We start from the raw sequence: 10394 nt of genomic DNA on the forward strand, positions 1-10394 counted from the left end.
TAAATAAATACAAAAATCTCTGTGCTGGTTTCTCCCTGTTACCATAGCAACACCGGTGGTATTTACACCAACACGCAGCTCTGACTGTCGCAAAGTGCTCAGCAGCCAATAAACGTGTGTGAGCCGCTTCCTGCTGCAGAAAAGAGAGAAAGAAAAAAATGAAAGAACCACCAGCAGGAGTGTGTGTTCCCACCTGCCTGCAGCAACACACACACATATTCATTTATTTATTTATTGAACGGGTTACATAACATGATGCAGTGCTGCTTAAATAACATTTATATTGTCTAATAAGCTAATTAAAATGAATCGTGTGTGTTTTAGAACCTGCTGTATAGGAGAGCAGGTTGTTCAGATACTGTAGCACCAACTGTGTTTTACAGTCTGTCTGCATTGCGTCGAAACCCCCCCCCCCCCCCCTCACTCTCCCTCCTAACCCCTCCCTCCTTCCCTCCTTCACTCCGTCCTCTCCACATGAAATCCTGCAATATGCTCCTAAATTACCGAACATACATCCTGTCCGGTGAGTCGCCTCACGTCGGGATTTGAACCTCGTCAAAACACACCGGGATTTATTTGGGCTTTTTTTTGTTGGTGTTGTTCCGCAGCGTGAGAGAGGCTGTGTTTGTGCTGATGCTGCAGGATCCTCCCGTTCCTCCCGGTTCCTCCCGGTACTTTGGGAGCAGCGCTGTTTGTCCGCTTTGTTTTTAATCTCAGCATGATTCTGCTAATCCTCCCGTCCGGGTTTCCGCAGCTCGGTGTGAGTTCCTCCTCCCGCGGACTCAACAGGACACGGAGCAACACTACATAATTCTTTCCTCTTTTGACTGTGAAACCACATCGGGATTAAACCCCGGAGTGAAAGGGGGAAAGGTGTGAAGCTCCCTCCCATCTGCTGCCCTGAAGCTCAGCACAGGTTGGTGTTTTACCCCTGATGAAGCTTTGATATGTGTGTTCATGAGTGGGTGAATGCATGAGACTGCATTGCGCAGAGGCAGCGCAGCAAACTTGATGTATGCGGTAAAAAAAAAATACAGCTCCAGTACTGCATGGTGTTTTTTCTCTCCTGCAGAGAAACCATTTTTGTCCCTTCTGGTTTCCTGTTGCAGGCTCTGAGGGAGAGAAGATGTTGGAGAAGATGGAGGGGACGGAGAGGGAGAATGTGCTCAGCTCGCGGCCTCACTAGAGGCTTCTCCTGCTCCTCGACCTGCTGTCCTTCACCTTCTCGCTCCCTCCTCTTCCTCGTCCCCGCCCGACCGTCAGGATGACCGTGGTTTCCTGCGAGAACATGGACGAGACCTCCACGCTGCCGGGCCACCCGCAGGACCTGTACCCGCCCGACGACGACCACGACGACCACGACTGCTGCGAGCGCGTCGTCATCAACATCTCGGGGCTTCGCTTTGAAACGCAGCTCAAAACGCTGGCTCAGTTTCCAGAGACGCTGCTCGGGAACCCCAAGAAGAGGATGCGCTACTTCGACCCGCTGCGAAACGAGTACTTCTTCGACAGGAATCGCCCGAGTTTTGACGCCATCTTGTACTACTATCAGTCCGGGGGGAGGCTACGGAGGCCGGTCAACGTGCCGCTGGATATGTTCTCAGAGGAGATTAAGTTTTACGAACTTGGCGCGGAGGCCATGGAGAAGTTTCGCGAGGACGAGGGATTTATCCGCGAGGAGGAGCGCCCGCTGCCAGAGAAAGAGTTCCAGCGGCAGATCTGGCTCCTCTTCGAGCACCCGGAGAGTTCAGGGCCCGCCCGGGGGATCGCCATCGTCTCCGTCATGGTGATTCTTATTTCAATAGTCATATTTTGTTTGGAGACTTTACCCGAGCTGAAGGAGGACCCCAGCCAGAGGATCAGGATCGTTGGAAACACCACCGTTTACTACAAACCCAACTTCCTCACCGACCCCTTCTTCGTGGTGGAGACGCTCTGCATCATCTGGTTTTCTTTTGAGTTGATTGTAAGGTTTTTCGCGTGCCCCAGCAAGGCGGCGTTCTTTAAAAACATGATGAACTCCATCGACATCGTGGCTATAATCCCGTACTTCATCACGCTGGGCACGGAGCTGGCAGAGGACCCGGACGAGGTGGGGAAAGGAAGCGGAGAACAGGCAACTTCTCTGGCTATTCTGAGAGTCATCCGCCTGGTGAGGGTCTTCAGGATCTTTAAGTTGTCTCGGCATTCAAAGGGTCTTCAGATTTTGGGGCAAACTCTCAAAGCCAGCATGCGAGAGCTCGGTTTGCTCATCTTCTTCCTCTTCATCGGAGTCATCCTCTTCTCCAGCGCCGTGTATTTCGCCGAGGCCGAGGAGAAAGAGTCGTTCTTCACGAGCATCCCGGACGCCTTCTGGTGGGCCGTGGTGTCCATGACGACGGTGGGATACGGAGACATGTACCCGGTGACGATCGGAGGAAAGATCGTGGGTTCGCTGTGCGCCATCGCCGGAGTTTTAACCATCGCTCTGCCCGTTCCTGTCATCGTGTCCAACTTCAACTACTTCTACCACCGTGAGACGGAGGGCGAAGAGCAGGCGCAGCTCCTCAACGTCAGCAACCAGAATCTGGCGTCTGAAACCAACTCGAGCCGCAGAAGCTCGTCCGCCGTCAGCAAGTCGGAGTACATGGAGATAGACGAGGACATGAAGAACAGCATCGATAACTTTAGAGAAGCCAACCTTAGGACTGCCAACTGCACGGCGCCAAATCAAAACTGCGTGAACAAGACGAAGCTCCTCACCGACGTGTGAGGCCGGGAGACGAGTGAACGCACCGCTGTAAATATTGTAGAAAAATAACCTCGATGCTTTATCTCCATTGGTGCATTTGACTCTTCTTTTGCATTGAATCATTCAAAAGACATGTGTGTGTGTTTGGAGACTTTCAAAAAGGAGACACACATGATTGTTTCATTTATAGAGAACAAGGTAGTTATGTCACGAGGAACACTTCTAACTATAAGACTTTGGCAATAGCGCAAAATATCAGCAGGTGTCGGGGGAGGATTCGGGGTTAATTATTCATGAGTGTTAGAAGAGCTGTGAGAATATGTTGACCAACAGGAAACTATTATCAGAGGTTTTGATGCAGAAATGTCAGAAAATGCTGTTTCCAGCCTCTCAGATATAGATATGCTTCTCTCTGTGAATATCTTTGACAAAACAACTTGCTCTTCTAGAAACTAGGAGATATAATAGTCTGTCTAGGAAACTAATTATATGAGGTTATCTCGACGTTTGTTGCTTCAATTTGGACCAAATGTACCAGCTGTTATCGGACAAGAAGGGTCTAACGAGAGACATTATGGAGGTGCATTATGGGAAATGTAGGAACCAAACTTTAGACAGAAGTCAGGATATCTTTGGGTCCAATATTTTTTTTAAAACATCCTAGAAATGCAATAACAAAACAGGGAGTGTCCCTTTATCAGTACTGCCATATTCAATGTTGCTTGGATGTTGATTTCTGACCAAGATGTTAAAGTATACTGTCCTTAATCTGATGAAGCACAACTTCCTGTTCTCTCTCAAATGCAATTTTAGAGACAAACATCTTGTTCTGGAGATATAGATGCAAATGGAGCACGAGAGAAAAAAGGAGCACGATTTTTAAATGTGTGCAGCTGAATTTCCCTCAAAGGGAATGTGTTTCAAATACAGGAATAATAATAATAAACAGACAAACTTAAGTTGATTAGCACAAACAGCCGTGCGGTGTGACGTGTGAAGACATTGTTACATCTTCAGTGATAGGGTTGAATATAGACGCACACAGCACTTCAAATATGAAGTATAAACTGCCATTTGAGGTCAAAATGAGCTCATTTTGACTTGAATTGATCCCAAACTCTCCCCGACACCTCGCAGGCTTTGTGCAAAAGACTCAACAATAAAAAAAAAAAGCCCATTTGAGATTTGAGCAACACGTTTTATGAGGACGGCGCATTTCGAGTGGAATACAGTAAAAAAAAATCAGGCGTGTTTTTCCGTCTTTCGGCGGACACATTTTGGGAAAAGCTGGGATGTTTTTCCAGGCACCTTATTGGAGGAAAAACAGGAAGTGTTGCCTGACGGAGGGTTTTCTGCTGCTACAGGCCATGCAACGCTCCTTTATATAAAAGCATGTGGAGACTCTCTTCTCTTATATCGGCATGCACAAGACGTTACCTCATTCTTCATTTTTCATCTTCTGGAAATACTTTTTCTCATTTGTTTTCACCAAAAGTGCACTGGCTATTTATTGTTTTTTTAAGTTATTTCAGAGCATTACGTGTTGAATGTTTAACGCATTAAGGGAACAGGAACACTTCTTTTTCGAAGATCACGGCATGACAAAAATACTAAAGCATTATGGCCTAATTAGCTATGGTATAGCTATGTATACTCAATGCATGACTACAGTATTACATTGCTTGCAGTTGTGGAGGGACTTCGGGGAAGATGCTCCTCGTTAACGTCACGCTAACGTCACGCTAACGTCACGCTAACGACACGCTAACGACACGCTAGCGATAGGAAAACGGTGCATGACGGAGATAACTGCGGAGGGGACAAATCTGCTAAAAAAAACAAAGGAGACAAATATCAGAAGAGACATATCTGACCATCTCTTAAAAAAAAAGACACTACAGAAATAACATTTTCATTTATTTGAAGCTTTGATCTTTCGATGACGGAGTGCATGGATCATTTTTATGTGAATGTGACCCGATTTCGTTTTTTTTTTACAAACAGTTTGAAGAAAAGGACAGCAGTAATATCTTGACAAATTTCAAAGATATATCTTAAATTAGTTTCTAGTGCCTTGAAGCCCGTCTCTGATACAATTGAATGAAGTGCCTCCCGTTAAACAGACGCAGCTCGTCCGTCCGTACCGATGCGCCTGCGCTCAAAACATGTCCATAAAGTTACCAGAGATTCCTTGTTAATGGGCCGACGTTAAATCACTGGTTGATGACACATGGCTGCACAACGAGCACAGATATGGAAATATAAGAGGAACTGGTCTTTCTTTTTCTCACATCTGCAGGCAAACAGGCAACTAAACGACATTCCAGTATTTTATGTACCTCAAAAAAGGTGACTAGTTTGACAAAGTAAAGTTAGATCAGCCGTCCAGAGTCGCTGCTGAAACTCCACGATGTGTTTGTTAGATAATCTACAAACTAAATTTTCCTCTGAACCCAAATTACCCCAAATAATTAGCTTCTTGCGTTAGCTACATTAGCTAACAGCAGGAGGTTGTGTTGCGTTCAGGTGCTCCTCTGATATCTACAGTTCAGCGTCAGGTCCTAAAGGCTCATTATAAGTTTCCTACAAAAATACAGATCTTTACAAGAAGTTTTCAGACAAGGCCGTAACCAGAATGTTATAAATATTGAAGTCAAAAGTCTGTGTATCGATGATTGTCTTTTTATCTCGTGTTTAGACCCAAACTGTCAGTGAGCTCATGTGGTCCTACTGAAGACGTCAATCTGTAAAAAACACACAAATATAGTTCAAAAAGAGTCGTAAAGTTTTTGATCAGACAAGTAGGAGCAAGTAGTGCATTTGTTTGGGACTATTTTCAGTGGTGGATTAATCCAGATGTGGTGCTCTAATGACTTATCGTGCACACACAGATTTAGCTTCTGTGCACCTAACTCCATTTGTAAACCAGGCATTTGAAAGTTCCCTAAGAAGTAAGGTTTGTGTTTAAAACATAAACTTGAAACATTACAGCATCTTATAAACTCTTCACACTGATTGGATATAAGTGATCCTCAGTGAGACCATTTGATCAGAACTCTCTCTTTGTGGTGAGAACAGGACAAAGGAAGGCACTGGGTATGTGTCTCAGGCTTTGACACAACTTGTTGAGATATATCACATTCAAGACCCTCATTTATAGTTTGCAAACACCTCAGGTTATGTTTTTTAAAAGCAGTTACAGCCCTTTTTGCAGCACAACACATCTCAAAGTCTCGAGCAGATCTGCAGCATCATCGGCAGCTAACAGTTCTTACTCTTTATCAGGAGTTTAAAACAAAATCACTGCCATTTTCTGATATTTGGACCAAAGCCAAGCTGCAAACCAGCAGGTCTGCTCCTTCTCAAAGAGGAACATGCGTACGGTCTGTGTGATGCGTACGTGTGTACATCTGGACTCAAAGCTCCTTCTCTGTGGTTCTTTCAGGCTTTTGTTGTCCAACGCGTCCTCAGAGGCTTTGTGATGTTAGGAGGGTAAATATGTGTTTCTGCTGCAGATAGAGAGACGCTCCTCTGCAGAGAAACATTAGTCACTCTGAACGCCAGCAAAATGGCTGCTGCTGTTTGGATTTGAGGGAGGAAGCACATGGCTGAGAGGAGAGAGACTGGTTATTAATTTAGAGATGGAGAGGCAGCCGAAAGAGAAAGGAGAGTGTTGGATTTAATGTCAAAAAGATGAATAATGTACCTGTTGTACATCATGTACATACGTCTGGATTCCTTACCTCTGGCTTTTAAACATATTCTGTTTTTTGGGAATTATAACTCTCAGTTTCAAGTGATCAACTCATTCAATGGGTGCTTTGAGGACCTGTGCGGGTTCTATCAAACATTCACACTTTGTACTCTGTTAGAGTGAAAGAGACACTGAAAGGAATGAATTGAAGTCGACTTATTTAGGTTAAGGTGACAGATATACTTCAGTTTGGGTTCAAATTAGGGCTGCTCGATTATGGCAAAAATCATAATCTCGATTATTTGGGTCAATAATTGATATGACGATTATTAAAAACGATTATCCATTTACTTTGAAAACATCAATTTATTGGAGAAAAAACGTTTGAACAGTTGATTACCCTGAACTTTAAGAATAACTCAACTGAAAAAACAATTAAAAAATAATTAATTAAAAAAAAGAAAATTAATAATAATAATAAAAAAATAATCGTTATATTTCGATTACGTTGTTTTCGTAATCGTTGCAAGCCATAATCGTAATTGCGATTAAAATACGATGAATTGACCAGCCCTGGTTCAAATGAGAAGTGAAAGTGAAACAGAGATAATAACGTGTTAGTTTCACAAAGGTCTCGTGGGTAAAAGTCCTTTCATATTTCATTAGTATTCCCTTCTACATGTTATCTAACTTTATTCACCCTTTCACCGCCTTCTCCACATTTTGGAGTTGCTATACTTATCCTTCAAATGTTCAAATCCTTTCTCCTTTTTCTTTTGGGTAAGCAGACAGTTTTTGACAAAGTGGTAAATCTTTAGATATTATCTCTTGCTAAATCTTCTTTATCCATTAGTTCTCCTCTCACTGCCATGTGTTGTTTCTAAGAGGTCGTTTCAAATACCGCCCGAAGATGTGGTTTAATTCAGATTACTGTGAGATGTTAAAATGCCAAATATTGGACTGGAGGTTCTTTATAGAAACCCAACTTCAACAGATCTCCAGTTTCTTTGCTTCAAACCAACAGAAAAGCTCCTGAAAGCCTCTCATGCCCCTTTCACACCGGCGCTTTTCCAGCTCCTGCTGGGAGCTAGAGCCTGAAAAGCGCCGGTTTTTCCTGTTCACACCGCAGCGGCGGCGCGTCATAGCTCCGGAATGCGGTTCACTTCCAGCTCCAAAAAATTGTCGGTCCAGAGGCAAGAGCTTCGGAGCTATGACGCGGCGTCGCTTACGTCTCTTACGTCGAGGCGTGCAGGAAACCTTACTTTGACCATCCGTTCGCTGTTATTGATCATTGTGGAGATACATGGGCTGTACAGGTTGTCATGTCCGACTATCAGAAGTAGAATCATAATGAAAAATACGCCGGTAAAATGTGCCTGTAGAAAACGGCTTAGCAAGTAGTCAGTTTAGCTTCGGTTGCTATGCTAACATCACCCATGTTATACCAGAGAGACTTTCATAACAGCGTTGTGATGCCAAACAGCGTCAATTCAGACTGACACACATTCACTTAAGGGGAACTGGGGATATGTATCAGCTGCTTGTGTGACAGTCAGACAGTGAATACTTTAGAGCCGTGTGAGCTAACCCGGAGCTAACGGGAGAATAAACTCCCGTGGAAGTGCAGCCAGCACTGCAGCGGTCGCTAAATGCCGCTGAAACACATTAATAAACAATGAACCACGGCACTCTGGAGAAAAGTATAAGGTTGGAGAAGTCGTTATTTAATTTAATCTGGCTTCGTATGATTAAAAGCAACACGACCCGACGCAGTCCCCGGCCCGTTGTTGTTGTGGGAGAAAATCAGCGACGTAAACTGTGACGTCATGACGCAGCAGCGGCAGCTCTGGGCAGTGTGAACAGAGCGGGAGCTGAAAAGGGAAACGGGAGCTGAACCAGAAAAGCTCTCGCGAGGAGCTAGAAAGTGAAAAGCGCCGGTGTGAAAGCCGCATCAGAGTCAGGAGGTAGTGGAAGAGTCTGCTAAACGTTTGTCACTTTTTAAAACCTCTCCGCACCCGAATGTGATCAGAGATCCAACGCAGCTCATCTCACGCCTTCCTCCTCCTCGTCTGTTCAACCCCAGCAGAGCTCATCCAACTGAAAGCGTTACAAAATATGAAAAAGGACGATTTATTGTTTTTCTTTTAAACCATAATGTCGAGAAGGAGGTTGGACTTAGTGCAAAAGTTAAGAAAAATAATAATCCTTCCAACTTTTGGTAACAAATCCCAACTTCCAGTGTTGACCACTTTAACCGTTAAATGCAGAATATAATGGATATCCTCCTGCTCTTTCCTGGCTTGTTTACACCTGGCTATAATTCTGTTTTGTCAGGTAAACATCCACAAATATCAACAGTTTTCTGCTGAAATAATCAAAAGTTGCACTTATTCCTGTCAGAAGGCACTGACACATGAAATAATGTTTGACGTGTGCTCGTTTAGGATATTTAAAAAGTATTTATTCAAGTCTTTAAGTGCTGTTTTAGGCATTTTAGAGCTCTTGAAGTCCAGAAATGTTATTTATAAATAAGTGTTTTACCTCATGCATGCACACATTATTATCTTTATCCACATTTTGTGCAAGATTTTGTAATTTCTTTACACTTTCAGGTTATTTTGCGCACTAAAAATAAGATTTGAGTAATTGTGCATTCATTTATTATTTGTGCTTTCTAATATTTTGTATTCCACCGGAGGTTTATTGTGTGTTTTGTGCATCAGGTGTGTCATCAACCAGTGCTCGGCTCGCTTCACAAACTGAATGAAATCCCTTTAAATATGATTTAAAAATAAATCCTACGAAGGTGTGAAGCTACGTGTGAAGCTACGTGTGAAGCTACGCGTGAAGCTACGCGTGAAGCTACGCGTGAAGTTACACATGAAACATGCTACGTGTGAAACATGCTACGTGTGAAACATGCTATGTGTGAAGCTACGCGTGAAGCTACGTGTGAAGCTACGCGTGAAGCTACGCGTGAAGCTACGCGTGAAGTTACGCATGAAACATGCTACGTGTGAAACATGCTACGTGTGAAACATGCTACGTGTGAAACATGCTATGTGTGAAGCTACGCGTGAAGCTACGCGTGAAGCTACGCGTGAAGTTACGTGTGAAACATGCTACGTGTGAAACATGCTACGCGTGAAACATGCTACGTGTGAAACATGCTACGTGTGAAACATGCTACGCGTGAAACATGCTACGCGTGAAACATGCTACGTGTGAAACATGCTACGTGTGAAACATGCTACGCGTGAAGCTACGCGTGAAACATGCTACGCGTGAAGCTACGCGTGAAGCTACGCGTGAAGCTACGCGTGAAGTTACGCGTGAAGTTACGCGTGAAGTTACGCGTGAAGTTACGTGTGAAACATGCTACGTGTGAAACATGCTACGTGTGAAACATGCTACGCGTGAAACATGCTACGTGTGAAACATGCTACGTGTGAAACATGCTACGCGTGAAGCTACGCGTGAAGCTACGCGTGAAACATGCAGTCGGTCCGAGGGAGCAAAACATGAGTAAATTAAACACTTTCTTTTGTGTTTTCTGGATGAAATCACATAGAAATAACACGTTAAATTGAATGATAAAGAGTACTCAGGGTAGCTGGTATGTCTGTGGTTTTAAATTGTAGTCTTTAGGCCACAGCTGGAACATTTGTGCACCACGAAGGGACCAAATGAAGTTTTTGTAGTTTTTCATATCATCGGAGCAGCTGAACAAACGGATGATCAATAAAACAGTAAAGTCTTTTTTAGACTGTGGGTCGTTATGTTTTCAATAAGTCTTTTTTTTTATATGCAGAAGTTGAAGAGGACATTTCACGACAAAATAAAGTCCAGTGTTTGTAGTTTAATTTATTTTACAAGCTTCAAAACTGCCATGTAGAAAAAAACAACGCAGACGATTACACGCTTTATATTAGAGAGTCGCTTATCAAATACGTCTGTTTCACTCTTCGT

At 43.7% G+C, this 10394-nt stretch overlaps 1 protein-coding gene across 1 annotated transcript; it reads left to right on the forward strand.

Moving 5' to 3' along the window:
- Window positions 1-508: 508 nt before the first annotated feature.
- kcna1b (potassium voltage-gated channel, shaker-related subfamily, member 1b) lies at window positions 509-6809 on the forward strand. The gene is made up of 2 exons (XM_034137022.1): window positions 509-916; window positions 1110-6809. The coding sequence occupies exon 2, from the start codon at window positions 1265-1267 to the stop codon at window positions 2750-2752; it is 1488 nt and encodes a 495-aa protein (XP_033992913.1). The 5' UTR covers window positions 509-916; window positions 1110-1264; the 3' UTR covers window positions 2753-6809.
- The last annotated feature ends 3585 nt before the right edge of the window (window positions 6810-10394 follow it).

The sequence above is a fragment of the Trematomus bernacchii genome, unplaced genomic scaffold, assembly GCF_902827165.1.
Source record: "Trematomus bernacchii unplaced genomic scaffold, fTreBer1.1, whole genome shotgun sequence".
Lineage (NCBI taxonomy): Eukaryota > Metazoa > Chordata > Actinopteri > Perciformes > Nototheniidae > Trematomus > Trematomus bernacchii.

What these genes read in the sequence shown, in the direction of transcription:
- kcna1b (XM_034137022.1), top strand. Translation starts at nt 1,265, where the DNA reads ATGACCGTGGTTTCCTGCGAGAACATGGACGAGACCTCCACGCTGCCG.